At 66.0% G+C, this 20401-nt stretch overlaps 6 protein-coding genes across 6 annotated transcripts in view; 5 read left to right on the forward strand and 1 right to left on the reverse strand.

The window, feature by feature from the left end:
• The window catches only part of PFL1_05246 (uncharacterized protein), a gene marked incomplete at both ends in the record, with an annotated part of 3229 nt that extends 2032 nt beyond the window's left edge, over nt 1–1197 (forward strand). The window contains one exon of the mRNA XM_007882774.1: nt 30–1197. Within this exon, the coding sequence (XP_007880965.1) occupies nt 30–1197 (1168 nt within the window). The remainder of the gene's footprint in view (nt 1–29) is intronic.
• Nucleotides 1198–1619: 422 nt separating this feature from the next.
• PFL1_05247 (uncharacterized protein) lies at nt 1620–3584 on the reverse strand (the record flags this gene model as incomplete). The annotated part of the gene is made up of 1 exon (XM_007882775.1): nt 1620–3584. The coding sequence occupies one exon, from the start codon at nt 3582–3584 to the stop codon at nt 1620–1622; it is 1965 nt and encodes a 654-aa protein (XP_007880966.1).
• A 7170-nt stretch (nt 3585–10754) lies between these two features.
• On the forward strand, nt 10755–11399 carry PFL1_05248 (uncharacterized protein; the record flags this gene model as incomplete). Its single annotated transcript, XM_007882776.1, has 1 exon — nt 10755–11399. The coding sequence occupies one exon, from the start codon at nt 10755–10757 to the stop codon at nt 11397–11399; it is 645 nt and encodes a 214-aa protein (XP_007880967.1).
• A 1370-nt stretch (nt 11400–12769) lies between these two features.
• Nucleotides 12770–14059, forward strand: PFL1_05249 (uncharacterized protein; the record flags this gene model as incomplete). The annotated part of the gene is made up of 1 exon (XM_007882777.1): nt 12770–14059. The coding sequence occupies one exon, from the start codon at nt 12770–12772 to the stop codon at nt 14057–14059; it is 1290 nt and encodes a 429-aa protein (XP_007880968.1).
• A 2779-nt stretch (nt 14060–16838) lies between these two features.
• On the forward strand, nt 16839–17783 carry PFL1_05250 (uncharacterized protein; the record flags this gene model as incomplete). Its single annotated transcript, XM_007882778.1, has 1 exon — nt 16839–17783. The coding sequence occupies one exon, from the start codon at nt 16839–16841 to the stop codon at nt 17781–17783; it is 945 nt and encodes a 314-aa protein (XP_007880969.1).
• A 730-nt stretch (nt 17784–18513) lies between these two features.
• Nucleotides 18514–20401, forward strand: part of PFL1_05251 (uncharacterized protein) — a gene marked incomplete at both ends in the record, with an annotated part of 3550 nt that continues 1662 nt past the window's right edge. Inside the window, one exon of the mRNA XM_007882779.1 lies at nt 18514–20340. Coding sequence (XP_007880970.1) covers nt 18514–20340 — 1827 coding nt within the window. The remainder of the gene's footprint in view (nt 20341–20401) is intronic.

Genomic DNA, 20401 nt, shown 5'->3' on the forward strand with positions numbered 1-20401 from the left:
GACTACTTCAACCAGTTCCTTGCGCTCAGCCTGCAGCGCCGCGACGGCGACCGGACGGGACCGCTCGGGCCGCTGCTGTCGTCGCGCGGCGTGGCGGCGACGCTCGTGGCGCTGGGCTTCTCGATTGATCCGGTGGGCACCGTCGTGGTGCTCAAGGCGTCGCGCCAGCCGCCCGATTTCTTGCCCACCGACCAGACGTACGCGCGGTCTTTGCGGTCGATCGCGCACGGCGTCGTCGAGGGCAGGGAGGCGCTCGGCGGCCTGACGGCCCAGATGCTCGAGTCCGAGGGTAGGGGCGCTGTCGACCTATGGCAGCTGGCCGAGGACACGTTCAAGATGTTCGCCGCCGACTGGGGGCCGCGTCAAGGCTCGTCCAAGGAGGAGTCGGCGTCGTCGCGGCAAGCGGGGGCGGTGATGGACGCGGATGCGACCTCCAAAGGGTTCGACGTCGCGCTGCTGTACCGGCTGCTGCTGGTGGCCAACCGGGCCTCGCGGGCGAGCACCCACCAGGCGGCACGCTCGCGGAGGTGCCTGGACCTGGTGGAGACGTACCGCACGCTTCCGCAGCTGGTATCTGCCCACGTCCCTCCCCGGCAACGGGAGGCGGACAGCAAGAGGACAGAGAAGACGGACATCGCGACGGTCAAGATGCTCGAGGAGCTGCACGTCACGCTGTCCAACGCCATCATGCCGCACTACGACGAGGGCGAGGAACCGCCGAGCAAGGCCAAGGTCGAGAGGTGGAAGGAAACGAGAGAGGCCGTGGCGTCGTTCCGGCCACAAAAGGAGAAGCGGTACGAGGAGAAACGCTGGCTCCAAGGCGGCGTCACCCGCGGTGGCGGCGGCGGTGGGAGCGGCAGCGGCAATGGCGGCGCAGGGGACAGGGAGGGCATTGCGAAGAGGGGAGAGGGCGGGGAGACGTCCAAGTCGAGAACAGGCGGCGGCGCAGGAGGAGGTGGGGGAGTGGTGCTCAAGCTGAGCGACGACGACTACGCGGCGCTCAGCAGCGAGGACGACGTCGACTTCGATTTCGAGATCGACGAGCCGTCGAGCGGCGGCGGCGGCGGCGGCGGCGCTGGCGCTAGCGCTGGTATTGGTCCCGACGCGGCAACGGCGGGCGACGAGGCTGGTCAGAGGCGGAAGACGAGGAGAGGCATGGCCATGGACCGCGAGCTGGAACGCTGGATCCGGGGCTAGCCAGCTACATAGGCAAGCACCGCACGCGGCCAACCCAGTCGGCCAACCACGCCAAGGGCAGCAGGGCCCAGTTCATTCCTCGATACCGGTACCGGCAGAGCCCCTTCTCCGGGCAACAGATGCGGACTTCTCCTTGATGCCATTACCTGCTTCTTCCTCTCCTCGCTGCAAAACGGAAACGGGACCGGTTCGAGTACAAATACAGGGACGCGAGACGGGAGCGGGGCGGGGACGCAGGGGATCCGCCGTGAACATCCGCGGCATCCAGTGGTGGGGGATATGGTCGACGAGGTGCGTGAATGTCCGTGACGGCCAAAGAGCGCGATTAGGGGGTGCGCGACAGGGCGAGACGATAGCAAGGACGCCGGAGGCGGAGGGGGGAGGGGAAAGACGGGGCGGGAGGCGGGATGGGCCACAGCCGTCTAGGGCATCATCGGAAAGACGGGGTAGGCGCCCATGTCGAGGTGGCTCGAGGGCTCGAAAAACGGCATCGCGCTGCCGACGCCGCCACCGGGGGGCAGGTCGCCGACGTTGCCGTTGCTGCCTGCGAGGTCGACGCAGAGGCCCTGGGCGGCGGCGTTGTGGGCGTGGGTGGCGACCCAGGCCGTCTGCATCACGTTGGGCATCTCGGCCATGCAAGAGGCAGCAGCGACGGCCGCCATGGTCGCCTGGGCATCTCCGCCGCCGTACGGCAACGGGTGGGCCGGGGGCAGCATGTGCGCCTGCTGGCTGCGCTGGGCGGCGAGCAGGTGCAGGTGCTGCTGCTGCGCGAGCTGCTGCTGCATCTGGAGCTGCATCTGCCGGTGCATCTGCTGCTGCTGGTGCGCCGCCATCATCTGCGTCCTCACCGCCGCGGGCACCATGGCCGTCGTTGCGGCGGCGGCGGCCACGGCGCGCGTCACGGCGCTCCTCGACCTCGCCTTGAGCAGCAGCTGCTGCCGCAGCCGCTCGTTTTCGGCGCGCAGGTACTCGCTCTCCCGCGAGAGCAGGGTGCGCTCCGCCGTCGAGGACTGCGCGTGGGCGGACCAGGGCGCGTAGGTCGCCGCGTCGCCCGCCGATACCCGGCGCTTAGACCCGGCCAGGCGCGCGGGGGCGGGCTCGGGCAGGTAGGGCGACGATAGCTCGATAAAGGCCTTGGACACCCGCCCATCGGCCGGCGAGACGCAGGGTACGACGATGGCCGTGACGAGGGGCAGCCTGGGCGTGCGGAACTCGCCGCTCTGGGCGCGCGCCGAGTCGACGGCCATCTGGAGGATGGCCTTGAGCGGGTCCCTGGCGTCGGCGTGCTGGTAGAGGTCATCGAGGCTAGAGCCGCGCACCTCGGTCCTGGTGGCACCCAACAGGCGCTGCAGCGTGTCGTCGTGACCAAAGGCATCGAGGACGAGGCCGGCCGCAGAGACGAGCAGGCGCACACAGGGCCCGAGGGCAGCGTGTGCGGCATCGACGCGGCCGCCGGTGCAGCGGATCGAGGTCGATGGGAAAGCGGGAAGCTCCCGTGGCCGCGCGCTGCAGACGACGAGTCGCTCTGGCTTGTCGTCTGCGCTGACGCCGTCGAAGAAGCAGCAGCGCGCTCGGAGGTCAAAGGCGGCGAAGAGGCCGTCGCTGCGGCGGAGGCGGATGACCTCGTCGTTGGGGCCAGCGTCGGGCTGGGTCGAGCGGGCGGTTCGGAGCAGCCGACCAACGAGGGCGACGTCGTCCGGGTGGCTGTGCTGGACCAGGAGGGTGCCGACCAGCTGCTCGTCCAGGGCCAGCACGTGGGGTGCGGCGATGCCGGCGGCCTGGCCGAGGCCGAGCATGGCTTCAAAGGCGGCCGACGTGTACAGCACCTGGCCGTCGAGGGGTGAGAGCACGAGGACGGCGTCGGGGAGGTGGTCAAAGAGCTGCTCGTAGGAGAAGGACGGGTGTGGGCGCGGTGCGGTCAAGGCCGAGGTGGACGTGATAGGCCCGCGGGCCGAGGCCGAAGAAGGTGGCCATGCTGATGCCGCGTCGAGGGATGGCTGCCCGTGCTTCTGCTCCTGACCCGCGAGAGTGGGGAAGAGGGGCTGGCTGAGGCCGAGGATCGACTCGAGGCGCTTGGCCTGATCGCGGAGGACCTGCTTCTGGTAAGCGCGGGCGAGGTCTTCGGAGGTGCAGGTGCCCTGGCCGAGGGTGCGGGCGGCGTGGGCCTTTGCCGACGAGGCAGACGTGCACGTCGGGAGCGGACGGCCGGGAGTCGAGGGCCCCGATTCGGACGAGGACGAAGAGGACGAGGACGACGAGGAAGACGAGAGCGCTGGTACGTCGAGGAAGTGCGGTGCTGGTGGTGGTGGTGGTGCCGACGCCGATGCCGATGCCGAACTAGGGCGGTCCAGGGCGGCGAAGGAAGAGGAAGAGGCGTCGTGGGGCATGCTGGCACAAGTTCTGGTGTCCTGGACGAGGCGAGGCAGGACGGGGTGACGAGTATCGATGGCGCTGCTCGTGTTCAGGTCGACATGAAAGCCTAAGAGGAGGTTGGCGAATCCCAAGATCGAGGGGGACGAAGGCGGAGGGAGCGTGGGTGCTTCGGGCGAAGGGAGGACGAGGACAATGGACGCTGAAGCTGGACACACTACTACTACTAGCAAGGCGAGGGCGGGGGCCAAGGGGCGAAGAGGCTATCGGGAGTCGATGGTGAAGATCAGAAGCCAAGGCGAGGGATATGTATATCTCCAGGCCAGGTCGGGCCCGTTGAGACGGCGACGGCGACGGCGACGGCCAGCCAGGCAGGCAGCCTAAGGCATGGTGCCGTGGTATCGCAGCCGCCCCGTTGTTGCGTCCTCGTTGGGAAGGTAGTTTTGCCTCCTTGAGGCCCAGCAGGCAGGCGGCCAGGCGGGCGGGCAGAGAGGGAGAAAGCGGAGCTAGGCAGGCTGGGCTGGGCCAGGCCAGGCAGGGTCCTTTGTCGTCCCGCGAGCTGCCTCGGCGTCAAACCCAAACCTGGGTGAGGGCGAGGGGCTCTCTCTCTCTCGCCAGGCTTTTGTTCCCACATGCGCAGCTGGCGGGCCGACCAAACGGGTGGGCGGGCAAACAGAGTGAGGGAGCGAAGGAGGAGCAGGCAGGCGGACTTGGCCTCCTGAGGCCCCTTGCGCTCGCCAGTCCTGCGGCTCGAGCTCTAAATCTCAAATCAACCTTTGAAGCCAGACGGGCTTGCTCGACCCCCCATACCGCCAGGAGGCATCCGAGCGCCCAAAGAGGGCAGGCCACCGATGTCCACCACCATCATCGCCGCCGGGCGTCGACCACCACCGTACTGTACCGGCCCGCTGGACGGTCCTCACCCGCGCTGCCCCCCGTGCTTGGAGGACCAACGACTCCGACACGGACGAGGCAGGCAAGGCAGGCTGCCGGCCAACCCCAACCCCACCCCCTCTCTTCTGTTTGGGCGTCCCCTTGCATCGCCCCTGCCTGCTCCCCTCGACCTGGGCCGAGCCTGCTGGACCTGCCTGTCACGCTGCCGTCGGATCACTGCCAAACGACGCAGCGGCAGTCGCCCGAACAGCACGCGATATGTCTATACATGATGGGGTGAGGTTGACATTGGGCCAGGCTCCGTACGCACGCCAGGCTTCTTGGCCAGCCAGGATGAGGGTCGGGCCCTGCCGCGGGTCCGCGGTGCCTGGCTGCAAGGGCCTCTGCTTCTTGCTCGCGTCGTTCGCCATCCGCCTCTGCATGTTCTGTACCGTTCCAGCGCGTTCCACCGTACGGCGATGCCTGGCCGGTGCCCTAGGCAGACGCGCGCGCAAGAGAATGCCGGTTTTGCGCTCGGCACGTAGGGCAATGGTGCGGATCTAGGGCCAGCAGGGCAATGGTGCGGATCTAGGGCCAGCCTAGTGGCCCTCGTTGGCACGAGATGCAAGCAAGCAGGCAAGCAGGGTCAGATCAGAGCCAAGCAAGGCGCTACATAGGCGGTAGGTTACCGTACCGTACCGGACGTGCCAAACTTATGTCGGGCGCGCAGCGTATGTAGGTCCGCCCAGTCTCGGCCAGACGACTAGACCAGGCTGGCCAGAGGCTTGCTCGGAGCGTGGTTGCGCGGTTGTCGCACCGGCACAAGCAAGAGCTACCTCTCTCTTGCCTGCCTCCTTGTGCGGCGGCACCGGGCGCACAAAGGGGCGGCCCAGCTCAACGGCGCACCGACCCCCGACGGACGACGGAGGGGTGGGCAGCGAGGACCGAGTGACAGCGCAAGGCATGCAACGATACGGCAAAAGCAAGGTCGCACGAGCCCGCCGTCCGCTCGGCGTGCAAACGGGGCAGGCAGGCAGGCAAGCAGGAGAGCAGTTCGAGGGCCTGCAAAGAGGGCAAGGTACAGTACGTACCTAGCCTAGCCTGTACCGGTACCGGTACGGGCCGCAAGGCTTTTGGCTCGCTACCGAGGCGAGGCCGTTTTGCAGCGGGGCCCTCTTGCACCGCCCCCGGCCCTGGCATCAGGCGGGTGTACCGACTTCTCGGAACAGGGGGCCCGCTGTGCCGAGCGAAAAAGGCAAACGTCGCGACAGCCTACTGTTGGCCAGCCTGCCTCGTTTGAGCCGCGGAAGCCAAGCCAAGCCAAGGATACCAAGGCAACACCATTCCGTCGTCGAGGGCGGAGGCATTCCGCTCGGGCAAGACCGAGAGTACTCGTTCGAGTGCCGCTACCCTCGGATGGTGCCGCAAAGGATGCTGGCTTGCTTGCTTGCTCGCTCGCTCGAGCGCTGGCCTGCCCGTTGAAAGCAAAAACGAGGCGGCGGCGCAGGACGCAAGACGCAGGTCGAAGTTTAAGGTGAGGCCCGCCTCGATCCTCGTCCCAGATCGCGGGTTGCGAGCCTGCACCCGGGTCACGACCACGGGCGAGGGCGACACATGGAGACCCGGAAAGTCGCCCGCCTGCCAGGCCCTGCGTCTTCTTTTTTAGAGCTCGCTCTCTCTCACACGCGCGCCCTGGCCCCTGGGCCCCTGAAGGAGCGACCCCAATTTTGTCCAGCCAGCCGGTCGCCGGTCTAGACCCTCTCTCGCTCTCTCTTCACTGGGGGAAATTGCGCGGTGGAACCAGGGTTCCAACGGTGGTTTCCAAGGGTTGCACGCACATTAGAACCACTTTCTGGTTCCAATGGTTGCACTCACACGGGAACCACTTTTGGTTCCAACGTGGTTCCAACGATTTCGAATAATACGTATCAGAGAATCCTCTGAGTTTCTGCCATGCTTGGCCTGTTGGAACCAGTTGGAACCATGTTGGAACCACTGCAGGCCGCTTTCTTGGTGCAGGTGTTGGAACCGGACGTTGGAACCACACCTGGTTCCAACAGCCTTGGAACCAGACGTTGGAACTGGTTCGAACGGTCCATTTCCCCCAGTGCTTGCGCTCTCGCTCTCCCCTTTTCTCTCTCTCTCTCTCTCTCTTTCTCTCTGCGCCCCTGGCATCGTCACGTCGCTGTGTGGGTGAGCGAGTTTCCGCAAGAGCCGTCGCTGAGGCAGTCGCAGTCGCAGTTACAGTACCGACGCCGACACTCACACCATCTCCCCTTGCTCGTCCGAGGGCGCCAAGCCGTCTCATCGGCCTGCAGCTACCGGTCCTGCAGGCAGGCTAGGGTGGTAGCGAGCGAGATCTCCGGCTGGGCTCAGGGGACCACAACAAGCAAGCAAGCAAGCAAAACGCCCTAGTCTTTCCGCGGCTTGCTCTCAAAGCCCGAAAGAGGACGGCTCGGCGCGGCGCGGCGCAGAACAAATAATCTGCTTGATGAAACTCGCACCCTCGCCGAAATGGGGAGCAGTGGGGCACAGCTGTAGTCCACGGTTTCATCTAGCCTCCGTCGGTCGGTCTCGTCGACATGGCATGCGGTTCGCGCGGGCGCCGGAAAGGATGGTTGGTTGCGACGCTTTCGCAGAGCAGGCGCAAAGCAACGACGGCGGGCTGGGCTGGTCTCGGGAGTTCGCAGCTGCCGTTCCCCCCGGCGACTCGCATCGCATCGCATCACATCGCATCGCATCGCTCGTTTGGAGCCTTGGTCCTTGGATCTTGCCAAAGGCGTGCCGCCGATGGGCCATGCTTCGTTAAGCCATGCATGGCGCTGTTCCGGTTCCTCGCCGCTCTCTACCGACCGGCACGCTAACGCACCACCATGCCTAGGTACAGTACTTTCCAGATGGTGTCGCGCCCCTACCTGCGGTCACGGTAGCGAGCTTTGTCGGCTGGCCCGTCGGTTGGGCCCGTACCAGAACGGGTCACGGTGGCACCTCGAGTGAACTCGAGCATGCCGCTCCGGAGCTCCAGTCTCGAGCGCTAATTTAGAGCTCTACCTATCTTGGCTCATCGACCTCGCCGGTGTTTGACCTCTCCCCGTCAAAGCCTGCCTGGGAAGAACAGATACATACAGCTCAAAATAAAGACACAAAAATATCCAAGCTCGGCCAGGCCTGTCGATGGCGGTCATCGCGCATCTCGCAACTCAAACTCGCTTCAGCACGCCGAGCGCCAGGCTGCGCGGGCCTGCCTCTTCCTTCTTCTCTTCGGAGCCAGGCGGCGATTCCAAAGAAGTAGAGTGGCGCCCTCGTCAAGACGGCCCGCCTGCCTCCGCATTATTACATTGTTCGGTGTCGTCCTTCAAATTCAAACGAAGGCTGCGATGAGCGAGGAAAGGTTCGCAAAGATCGAAGCCCACCGTCGCCCGCCCCGCCCGCGGGCCCGACCGACCACCACCACCATGCGCGATGCACCTTCACATCCGGTTTCGTCCGTCCCTCCCCGCCCTCGTTGCGCGAATCCCATGTCGGTCCAGTCTCGGCGACGTCCCGCCCTACATACATAGCTGGCTCGCTCGCCCGCTCGCTTGTCTGGCCAGGCCTGCCCACCGCGGATCCACCGCTTCCGCCCGCGCCGACACAGGTGGACACAGGACCTTTGGCGCCTCGTCGTCGCTGTCCCCTGGTTGGTCCCAAAACGATGCGCCGGCTCGACAACTTCGTTTCAGGACTCGAGCTCACCTCCGGTCACCTTCAGCGAGTACCCGACCACTTGCTCCGCGGACGCAGCGCTTACAGAAGTGTCGGTACGGCGCATGCGCCCGACAAAGGTCCCGAGACCGAACGGGCTCGCTATCCGTGTCCTCCCTTGACGAGATAAGGTACGACGGGACTGGCTTGGTCTGGCCACTGGTGCGGATCCGTGCAGTCGCCCCTTCAGCTCACGGTGAGCGGAGCCTGCAGCGTCCCGGGCAGCACCAGGCCGCTCGACCTACGTAGCTACCCTGGCCAGGCAGGCAGACCTCTCAACATGTCAACATGGGGTCATGCTGACGGCCTTCGGTTGGCCGCGCTGTCAGGTGACCTCCTCGCAGCTTCTCCGAGCGTGGCGGCAGGATGTCGGGAGGGAGAGGCGATCCCGATCATTGTTTGCGGGCCGTTGTCGAGGAGGCGTGCTGACCGGCGCTCACATCCATTGATCGGTGCCCCTCGTCCGGCGCATGGACGAGGGGAAGCTTTGCCAGGCATGCCTCACCGTGCGCGCGCTACCTCGAGCTGCTTGCGATCAGCGACGACGGCGGAGTCCTTGCGGCGACTCCAGCTCGTCGTGGCGACGGATTGATCGACTGCAGCAAAGGCTAAACAAATACATCCCGTCGACGGGAGATCAGGAACCCGTCCGGGCCCTGAGAAAGGGGGCGTTGCTATGGTACAGTGCCGTACGGTGCAGGCGATGACCCTGTTGGCTGGTCGTCAGCATCGTCCGGCGTATGAATCTTGCCACGGGAACGGGGCAACCTGGCGAGGGGTATCGGGAGCGGCGTTCCACCTTGACGCCACGCAGCGGACGTTGTACTCCTCAGCCTACCGAGACGGCGATCCGGCGCGGCCCTCGCAGCATCTTTGTCGCCCTGCTGCTGCAACGGAGGGTGGCGGAGTTGAGGAGCCTGCGGCACCTCTACCTTGAAACGCCGTCTCTTGGTCAGGCCGACGCCGCGGGGCCAAGTAGCATAGCGGAGTGCGGCATCCTCTTGGCAACACCGGTGCGGCGGAACATATACCTCCGCCGCCCTGGCCAACCTCTCTGCCTTGGCGTTGGATTCATGGGCGGAAACCTTCTGCCCAAGGTGAAGGGGCGTCATGGTGCCGAGGCTTTGTACTCCGCCGTCCCGTCGAATCCTCCCCTCGCGAAGCTGAGCTCCCTCCCTGCCTGGCAGACCGCCGTCACCTCGACGACTGTCATGTGCGGGCGTCGACGCGACCTTGACTGAGCACCACCTCCTGCGTGTTTCGGAAGTCGCGCTCCCATGTCCATATCGACAGCCCCGCGGGTAGAGGCAGTTACCGGTAGCGATGCCTTGACGGCCCCCGCCCGGTACGTTAGTTTGCATGCCGCACACCGGACTGGCGGACGCCCGACCGACCGACTGACTGACCGACCGACCGACCGACCGACCGACCGGGTTTTGCTTTTTGATGAACAATTTCCGTCTCCGCACCAAACACTCAAAGCAGCTCGCCGTCATCTGGCCCGAGGGGGGGGGGGGGGGGGGCGCGAACGCTGGGCACTCGGCGGGCGCGAACCAAAGGCCGAGACGAGGTTGACCGTTCTTTGACTCCGTCTCTGCTCGATGGGCGTGCACCATCGCAAAAGCAGCTGGGACAAAGAAAAAGGTTTCCTACCGCTGCCTACAACGGCTGAGCGACGCTCCCCTCAATACGGCGCGGAGGGGCTCAGGCCGGACGTGGCACCGCAGGCCTGGCGACACCACGCGCGCCACCTACGCCTGCCACGACCGTACTTCATCCAGGCGAGACCAGCGGGCACGGGCAGGCAACCGGGCAAGGTACAGGGTCCGACTCGCCTAGACGGCTACCGTCATCCTCCGACTGCTGCCTCCCGACCAGCCGCGGTACGACATAGGAGGCGACCCTTGCGCAGCTGTCCCTCTCGTCTGTCTTCCCATCTGTCCATCGCTACAGCGGTACGGTTCTGCTCATGGCTCGCGGATCACCACTTCCGTACCACAATCCGCTGCCCCCCTCGTGCCCGTGGATCGGAGGCCAGGCAGGACCTCTGCTGCGCCCGCTCCCCCCTTGGCGTCCGTCGTCTCAGCTTCTGACGAGGCGCCGCTGCGGCCCCTTGTCGTCCTCTCTGCTGGCCTGCTTGGCCCCAGCTGCTCCCATCATGCTTCCCACGAGTCCGGCGTCTGCTTTTTAGAGCTGGGATTGTCTCCGTCACCGCGTCATGCGAGGCGGTCTCCCGCCGCCTTGCTTGTACGAGAGCCAGGGCAGCGACGGCAACGGATGGACATGGAGCCGTGTCCTGCTCTTGCCCTCCCGTCCTCCATCATCGCCGCCGACTCGATATAACCAACGCGCCATCCTTGCCAGGCAGCCCTGCTCCCGAAATCCCTCGCCCTGCCATCCCGCTCCTGCCACCTCGACCACCGACGTCGCTGTCGTTGCACCTCCCTCTGTCTACCCTTCCTACGCGGGCAAGGACCCTGAACGTCGCCTGCCTGCCCACCTCCTCATCAATCTCTTGGACCGTAGCAAGGCATCGCCCGCCGCCAACCTCGAAAGCGCAAGGCTGGAATATGGCGCAGCCGATGCTAGCTTCGCGGCAGCCGGCAGACTTGACGACCGCAGCAGCGACGGCGGGCGTCGCGGGACCGTCGTCGTCGCACCTCGTGCCCGGCTGCGCCTTTGACGCCGCGCACCCCGTCGCCTCGACGAGCGCTGGCACCACCGCGCACCATGCGCCGACGACGCACGTCATCGTCCCGGCGCCGCCGCCATTCACGGTGCTCATCGTCGACGACAACGCCATCAACCGGCGCATGCTGCAGTTCCCGCTCTCCAAGGCGGGCATCAGCTGCGTCGAGGCCGCCGACGGGCTCGAGGCGGTGCAGATGTTTGCGCTGCATGCGCCCGACCTCGTCCTGATGGACATTACGATGCCCGTCATGGACGGCTTCCAGGCCAGCTTTGAGATCCGCCAGCTCGAGCACTTTGCCGCCGCCGAGCAGGACGAGCACAGCGGGTCTTCGATGGCAGGTAGGGCCCGGCGCAACTGCAGGATCGTGGCCACGACCAGCCTCCAGTCCGAGGCCGACCTGCGACACGGCCAGGAGGCGGGCATGGACGACTGGCTCGTCAAGCCCATCAAGCCGGCCAAGCTCGTCGCCGACGTCAAGGCGTTCCAGCAGATGCTCGCCGTCGAGGCCGCCATCCCGAGCTGAGCCCGCAAGCGCCGCCGGTTCGCCAGCCCCTTTGCTTTTGCAGGGCTTCAAGACGCCACTCGAACGAGAAGCAGCCTTGCCTCTCGCTATACCCCATCCCCTCTTGAAGCCCTCCCCCCCCCCCCCCGCCCTCTGCCATTCCGTCCGAGCCCCTTTTCGCCTTCACCATAGACGCCCGGCGACCCTCTGTCTGCCTCTTTTCCCTGCCTCGATTGCACAGTATCTCTTGTATATCAACATGGCGCCCCGTCGCCGCCTCGTCACCGTTTCTCTACCGTCATGGTGCCCGGTCCCACCAAGACCCCAGGGCAGGTCCATTGTTGTCCACATCTCGTAGCAGGCCCAGTCCGACGGCGAGCGCGACAGTGAGCGTGCGATTCCGTGCCCGCTCGGCGATGGCATGCTCACCGAGGTCCCCGGTCTGCTCTGTTGTTGGGTCGGTCGTCGGGGTGGCGAGGACCGGAGCGGCGCAGCGGAAAAGGCGCTGGAAAAGGCGAGGGAAACGCTGCCCGCCGCTTCCGGTCGTGCTGATCGGGCGAGTGATGCCGGCCAGCCCCGATTCAGGAAAAAAGGGCAAATTTTGCGCGCTTGGAATGCCTGCCTTGGCGTGCCTGGCGCAGCGAGCGGCTGTGCGCCCTGTACCCTGCCAGGCCTTGGCTGGCCTGGCCTGGCTGGCACTTTGGGCTGGCAGGCTGGCGGGCCCTTTGACCTGCTCGCCCGCCACCAGACGCTGAGCAACGGTCCGACCACCACCACCATCACAGCCGCCATCGCCTCGCAGCATACATATCTGCCTATCCAGCCTACCGTGGCACTCTTCGCCGCGCACAGCACCGCAGCAAACACATCGGCCCCGCCGTCCCGCCCTTTGAATTGCCAAAGACACCGCCGCACCTCGCACCAGCAACCAATCACTTTCCCCTCTCTCGAACGCCTCTCGCAACCCCTCCCACGCTCCCCCTCCATCTACCCTTCGGATCACGTACAGCTTGGCAGCCTCGTCGTTTATGTCCGAAAAGGCAGTCACCACCATACCTCATCCGATCGTCAACTCGTCCTTTGCCCGTAGAGCCAAGCCACCCTACCGCAATACCGCCCGCCGCCATCATCAGCGCGCCACCTGATCAGCATCGAATCACCCTTCATTTGAACGTCCACCGCCGCCTGCTGCGCTGCCAACCACCGACAGCTTAGCCACCATTCCGTCCATAACGACGTACCAGCTCTCGCCCCCGGTCGTCTCAACCAGCAGCCTGCCGTGATATTCGCCCGCCAAGCGTCACGCAGACCTCCCACTCGCCCCTCGCACGCCGTCATCTTCGACCCTCTCTGACCTCGCAGCAGCCGCAGGCTAGCACCCGATCGCAACCATGGCCGTCGTCAACATCCGCCGCGACGTCGAGGACAAGTTCTACCGCTACCGCATGCCGCTCCTCCAGACCAAGATCGAGGGCCGCGGCAACGGCATCAAGACCGTCATCCCCAACATGTCTGAGATCGCCCGCTCCCTCAGCCGCCCGCCCACCTACCCGACCAAGTTCTTTGGTTGCGAGCTCGGCGCCCAGACGAGCTTCGACGACAAGACCGACCGCTACATTGTCAACGGCGCCCACGAGGCGCCGCGCCTGCGCGAGCTGCTCGACGGCTTCATCGACAAGTTTGTCCTGTGCGGCAGCTGCAAGAACCCCGAGACGGCGCTCAAGATCACAAAGGACGGCGACGTGCTGCGCGACTGCAAGGCGTGCGGCAAGCGCACCGGCGTCGACATGAAGCACAAGCTCACCACGTTTATCATCAAGCACCCTCCGCCCAAGAAGGCCAAGGGCACCAAGGGCGCCGGCAAGGCGGGCGGCCAGGACGCCGGCGACGGCGGCGACGGCAGCGACGACGAGCTGACCAAGCGCATCAAGGCCGAGGCCGCCGATATCCCCACGGCCGAGCAGCGCGCCGCCAATGGCGGCGGCGACGACGACTGGTCGGTCGACACGAGCGAGGAGGCCGTCGCCGCGCGCGTCAAGGCGCTCGAGGGCAACATGAAGACGTCGCTCGTGCTCGGCGACGACGAGGACGAGGAGGACGAGGAGAGCCCGTACGGCATCTTTGGCCAGTGGCTCCTCGACAACCGCAAGGGCGGCGAAGAGGGACGTGAAGCCACGCCCGCCGAGGTGTACAAGAAGGCGCAGGAGCTCGGCATCGACAAGAAGCACAAGGCCGTCCAGGTCCTCTTCCAGGGCCTTTTCACCGAGGACGCGCCCCAGGAAATCGAAAAGTACGCCGCCGTGCTGGTCAAGATGGTGACCAGCGAAAAGCACCAGAAGTCGCTGCTGGGCGGCCTGGAGCGGCTGGCGGGCGTCCAGTACCCGTCGCTGGTGCCCAACGGCGTGCCCAAGATGCTCATGCAGCTGTACCAGATCGACGTGCTCGACGAGGAGTTTGTCAAGAGCTGGGGCACCCACGTCAGCAAAAAGTACGTCGACAAGGACACCTCAAAGAAGGTGCGCCGCGCCGCCGCGCCCTTCCTCGAGTGGCTCGACCAGGCCGAGAGCGACGACGACGACGACGACGACGACGACGAAGACACCGAGGGCGAGGCAAAGGCCAACGGCGCCAAGAAGGCCGGCGACGACGCCGACGACGACAGCGACCTCGACGATCTTTGAGGAGGGAGGCCACTGTGCCAGCAAGCGAGCGGGCGAGCGAGCGACGACAACCCCGGCGCTCATCGTTCCGCGTTGGCCCCGCCCCGCCATGTCATGTCCTCTTGGACGGAACCTGTTCCCCGCTTTGATCCGGGCCCCTCGTCTCTTTAGCCTAGGTTGTGAGCCCCCGACGCTCGACTTATCCCGTTTCGCATCGACGAATGAACCTGTCACCTCTCTCATCCCGGCCCGGCCTGCTCGTGTCGGCTCTCGGTTGCCGTCTGTGTTGGTGGGCCAGAGTCCTGCCTTGTCGAGGCCGGGCACGTCTCCCTCGCTCTCTCTTTGGCGCGCTCTCTCTCCCTCTCTCTCTCCCTCTCTCTCTTTCTCTAGCTCTCTTTCCCTGTCGCTCGAGAGTGGGAGGCCGCCTGGGCTTGTCCGGCCATCGACCCGACGGAACCTCTCGGCGCCTCGCTCTGTCGCCACGGCGGGGCGTGACGACGCAACGCACCGCACCGCAACGCAACGGCTGCCGCGCCAACCGCCCATCCCCCGCTAGCCCTAGTAGTCAGCCTCCTTGCCTGCTGTCTGGTTCGGTCCGATCGGGTCTCGAGCCCCGTCCGGCTGAATGGGCGTCGTCCAAAGCGCCTTTTACCGTCTTGCTCTCCCTCTCTCTCCCGCCACGCCTCTCCTCGGACGAGGTGGGTGCGGCCTATCGATTCCGTTCCAACCCTCTCCTAGAGAGACGATGAAAACCTCGAGCGGTCCATACCCGACCCCCGACCTGACGCCGCATCCCCCCTCCCCCCACCCCACCAAGCCCCTCTTCGCCGTCCTACAAGGCGCAATCACAACCCAACTCGACCAGACACGCCGAGCAACCGAGTAGACGTTGCATCTAGAACAAAACGGTCCCCCCATTCCCGGACGAGGCCAGGCTAGGGAAGACTGAACCGGATACAAAGCCGCCGGTATATTCGAGCTAGGCTAAGGGGGAACCCGAGAGGCACGACTACGCCACCACCTTCGATCTGCATTGCCCTCGCGACCAGCAGCCTAACCGGGTCTCAATCTATCCGACCCAACCCACGACGGCCCGCCCACACTCGCATCGCATCCCGGCAACTGTATGTCACTACCCACCAACTCGCTGTGGCGGTTCGGCATGCCTGATCCGGATGAGAGACGGTAAGTTGCGTTGCGATGCGATGGATCTTCAGCCGCGCCACGATCCGAGGGCGGTTTATAGGTCGAAGCCCGCCCCGGCACGACCCATGCCAAGCTCCTCTCTCCCTGCTCTTTCCCATCGAACACAGGAAGTGACCATCAAACCACCTCCCTCCACCGTCCGGGAAACCACCTTACAGTCGACACCGAAACGACGTACAAACGGATCCCCCCGCTGTCCTGGGCACCATGGACGCAGCCACACTGGGCGATGGCGGCAGCGGAGCGGCGACGATTTTCCACAAGGAATCCCAGAGCTCCTTTTCTACCAAGCAAGACGAACTCGACAGCTGCAACGACGACGGCGGCAAGGGGGTTGACGATGTGCGAAAGACGAGCCCGGAGGTGCGCCGCATCATCCTCAAGCAGGACCTGCACATCATGCCGCTTGCCATCTTTCTCTACTTTCTTTGCAGCCTCGACCGGTGAGCCCGCCAAGCTCCAGGACAGGACGAGACTCGAGCGCGATGCTCGACAGCTCGGCCCTCGTACGGTCACGGCTTGAGTCGAGAGAGACGACTGGAGCTGACGAGCTTCAATCGCTTCTGATTCCCGCAATCTACCGCAGGACCAACGTCGGAAACGCAAAGGTGCTCAATACCCATTCGGGCGACTCGCTGCTCCAGAGCCTGGGCATGTCCGAGTACCAGTACAAGGTGTCGCTCGAGATCTTCTATCTCGTCAGTGTCGTCGCGGCCCGCGCAGCGCAGCAGCAGCGTTCAGGTGCACCGCCCGCATGCTAAACCTTGAAGCACCCGCCATCTCCCTCTCGATGCCATCGGACTGACAGGCGCTGATGGGCTTCGAGATCCCGATGGGCATGGGCGCCAAGCGGTTTGGCGCGTCGCGCTGGATCGCCCTCCTCTGCACCGGCTGGGGCACCATGACGATGCTCTGCGCGGCCACGCACGACTTTGCATCGTTCACCGCCGTCCGCTTCGTCCTGGGCGCGTTCGAGGCCGGCCTATTTCCCTCATTGATCTGGTGAGTCGTCGCACGGCGGTGGCGCCGGCGGACGGATGCACGCAACCCAGCCCCCTGGCGAGGTGTGTGGTGCTGTGCTGACCGTGTATCGCTCTCGCCCGCGCTTTGACGACAACCTCGCGCGCCGCCCCCGTGTAGCCTGCTCAACTTCCACTACCGCCCCGACGAGATCTCGTTTCGCGCCGCACTCATCATTGCCAGCGCGGCTCTGGCGGGCGCGTTTGGCGGCGCGATCGCCACGGGTGTCTCGTTCATGAATGGCACCGCCGGCCTCGAGGCGTGGAAGTGGCTCGTCATCCTCGAAGGTGCGTGCGGCGCCGCGTCGATCCGATAAGACAGAACCGGCCCGGACTGACCGACCCTCTGCCCCGCCCCGTGCGCGCGCTCGGCTTGCTCGTCCAGGCCTGCCCTCGATCCTCGTGGCGCCCGTGGCGTGGTACTGCCTTCCCGACTGGCCCGAACAGTCGAGATTCCTTTCGGATCGCGAAAAGGCGCTCGTCCGGCGGCGCCTGGATGCCGTCGACGGCCTGCCCAAGCAGGAGGAGCGGATGACGTGGAGCGAGGCCAAAAAGGTGCTCGCCGACTGGCGGGCATGGCTGCATTACGCTTCCTTCCTCGTGAGTCGCGGCCTCCAAGGTCGTCCCTGCAGCTTGTCGTTGCATCTCGGCCTTCGCCTTTGGACTCGTTGGCTGACGGTGACCGCGACCGCCGCTTGGACGCGAGGTTTGGCCTGGCAGGGCGTGTCTGCGCCGTTTTCGAGCATCTCGCTGTTTGCACCGACGATCATCCAGGGCATGGGCAAGAAGGGCATCGAGGCCAACCTGTTCACGTACGTCGGTCGTGGAAGAGCGCGGGAGGGAGAGGAGGTGATGCTGACATCAACTCATCGCCTCGTCGCCTCGCCGCCTCGTCGCCTCGTCGCCTCGCCGCCTCGTCGCCTCGTCGCCTCGCCGCCTCGTCACCTCGCCGCCTCGCCGCCTCGCCGCCTCGCCGCCTCGCCGCCCCGTTGCCTTGCACGACCTGGCAGGGTGCCGCCGTACGCGGTTGCGTGGGTCTTTGTCGTAGGGATGGCGTGGGTGGCGGATCGGTACGACAAGCGTGGTGCCGTTACGACCGTCTGCTCTCTGCTCGCGGTGGCCTCGTTTGGGGTTCTGGGTGGGCTGCCCAAGCAGGCCGGGTACAACGAGCGATACGCGTGAGTTTGAGCACGGGTAGCGGAGAGGAGAGGTGCGAACGCGAGCTGACGACTGATTGGCTTGACGGCGCGACTCGGCGACAGGGTCATGATGGTGGCGGTGCCGTGCGCATTCGCATCGATCCCGTGCAACCTGGGACGGGTGAGCGCCAACGCGCGCGGTACGACGGCGACGGTGCTGGAGGTGGCGCTGTGCGTGGCGGTGGGCAACTGCGGGCAGATGGTGGGGGTGTGGATCTACCGGTCGAGCGAGGCGCCATCGTTTCCGACGGGCATGTTTACCAACCTGGGCAGCCTGCTGCTCACGACGGTGTCGGCGGGGCTGCTGACGATGTACTATAATCGGTGCAACCGTGGCCTGGCGCCCGGTCGACGCTGGGCGACGTAGCGGCGGGCGTTGCGGTGCGTTGCGTTGCGTTGCGGTGCGGGCGTATCCCTGTCGCAGGCCGTGTTGCGTCCTAGCTGCGCGCGCGCTGAGGGTCGTTGCTCTAGAGTAGTGTTGATGTGAGTGGCCACGCTCGTTTGATATTATTTCTGCAGCGAAGGCGGTGGCGAGAGGCGCAACGTGTGGCGGTGGTGACGAAGCGTGGGCCGGCAGAGCCTAGGCCCAAGAGAGAGGCGAGGCCGATTCACGCGACCCTGCTGCCAGGCCGCCTTAGCTTGCTTGTGGCCACGGCAGGCCTTCCCCGCACTTTTTTGGGCGGGCGGGCGCCTCCACCGCCGCTGGGCCTCGGCTGGTCCGGCAACGGCTGCTTGCCGAAGCGCTCTGGTGGCCAGCAGGCAGGTAGTCAGGCAGTGTCAGCCAGCCAGGCAGCAAGGCAGGCAGCCACCCAGCCTGGCCATGGTGTGATAAGCGGGCCGCCACGCCCCCCTTCCTCGCTCACAGTCACCACCCCGGATCTCCTCTTCACCACCACCACCACCACCACCACCCCCACCACCCCCACCACTACCGCCATCGATCAAGCAGCCATCGCTAGCCATCACTTCCGCCCTATCTTCGCAACACGTCCCTCTTCCACCATCGTGCAACGCCACCACCACCAACCTCTTGACCCCCGCACCGCCCACCATGAACGCCTCAATCTCCATCCCGGACCGCCTCCCCGTCCTTCCCCTCCCCTACCCGCTCGTCCTCCACCCGAACCTTCTCCTCTCCATCAACATCTCCTACGCACACTCCCTCAGCCTCCTCAAGGCCGCTCTCCAGTTCTCGGCCTCGCTCTCCGACTCGGCCACCCCCGCAAACTCGGACGACGGCTCAAAGAACAACACAAACAGACGCCCACCACGCTCCCGCCCCTCGGCCACCTCGTCCCTCTCCGACTCGTCCAGGCCCATCATCATCGCCTGCGTACCCACCGTCCGCGCCCCGCGCGGAACCCACTCGGCCGCAAAAAACGCCACAAAGACCACCGCACCCGCACTGCCCCCCACCACACCATCACCGCCAAACGATCGCTCCAACAGCCCCAACCCCAACCCCAACCACGACGACCTCGACACCCGCGTAAAGATCAACGACCTCTTCGACTGGGGCTGCGCCGCACGCCTCATGCGCCTCACCCGCAACCCGCACAACCAGACCTGCACCCTCGTCGTGTCCGGCCTCACCCGCGTACGCATCGACCGCTGGCTCTCGGTCCGCGCCCCCCTCACCGCCACCTCGCTCGACCCAAAGAGCAACCTCGCAATCCCAGACGTTCCCGTACCCCTCGCCGCCACCACCCCCTTTGTCGACGACGACGCCTGGCCCACCTTCCCCGAGGCCGCCCCCGGAGACATTGACCTCGTCACCCGCCTCAAAAAGGTCTCGATCGAGCTCATCGACGCCATCGCACTCCTCGCCGTCCCGTCCAGCGCAACAGACACGCCCGGCAGCCCAGCAGATCCGCAGCACCAGGACCCCAGCCCCATGGTCGGGCCCGGCCTGCCCCTCATGCCCGCCAGCCTGCTCAAGAAGCTACGCACCTTTGTCCGCGACTGCCGCGAGTCCCAGGCCGGGCTTCTCGCCGACGTCATCATGGGCACCCTCGGCGGCGCCTGCGAGTGGTCCGAGCGCGTCGGCGTCCTCGGCGACTGGGATCAGAAGGAGCGCGTGCGCCACACGACCGACGTCGTCGCAGAGGGCGCCAAGCGCGTCCGGCTCGCCCGCGAGCTCCTCGTCGCCCTCGCCTCGCCCCTCAACGCCAGCAACAAGGAGGCCGTCATCCGATCCCAGCTCGAGGCCCTCCTGACCCAGCTCGCCGCCCTCAACCAGGGCGTCGCGGCCAAGATCGCATCGGCCGGCTTCGACGGCACCGACGGCGGCAACGGCAACGGCAACGGCAGCGCCCCGGGCAAGCTCGGCAACGGCATCATCACCATCCGAGGACCCTTGCCACGTCGGAGCAGCGGCGGCGACGTGGCCCCACCCCGCGGCGGTGGCAGCAGCCCTGGCGACCGTCGCAACCCCTTTTCGCCGCGTGGAGGTCCCGGCGCGCCCGCCTCGAGCGGCAACGACGAGGACGAGGACGAGGTGGCCGAGCTGGCCAAGAAGCTCGAAGAGACCCGCCTGAGCCCCGAAGCGCGCAAGGCGTGCGACAAGGAGCTCAAGCGCCTCGCCCGCATCCCGCCCCAGAGCGTCGAGCGCGGCGTCGTCATCACCTACCTCGAGATTATGGCCGAGCTGCCGTGGGAAAAGATTACGGCCGATCTGCCGGCGCCGCCGACCAAGGCCGCCGCCGCCGGCGGTGCTGCTGCCCATGCCGCTGCCGATGCGCAGAAGCCCAACGAGGGCATCGTCGAGCGCGCCCGCCGCATCCTCGACGAGGATCACTTTGGCCTCGAAAAGGTCAAGAAGCGCCTCGTCGAGTACCTGGCCGTCCTCGAGCTCAAGACCGAGCAGGCGCAGGAGCGCGTCGCCGCCGAGGAGGCCGAGGAGCAGCGCCAGCACGACGAGAGGCGGCGTGCGGCCCCGA

Source organism: Pseudozyma flocculosa (genome assembly GCF_000417875.1).
Source record: "Pseudozyma flocculosa PF-1 unplaced genomic scaffold scaffold00018, whole genome shotgun sequence".
NCBI classification, from domain to species: Eukaryota; Fungi; Basidiomycota; class Ustilaginomycetes; order Ustilaginales; family Ustilaginaceae; genus Pseudozyma; species Pseudozyma flocculosa.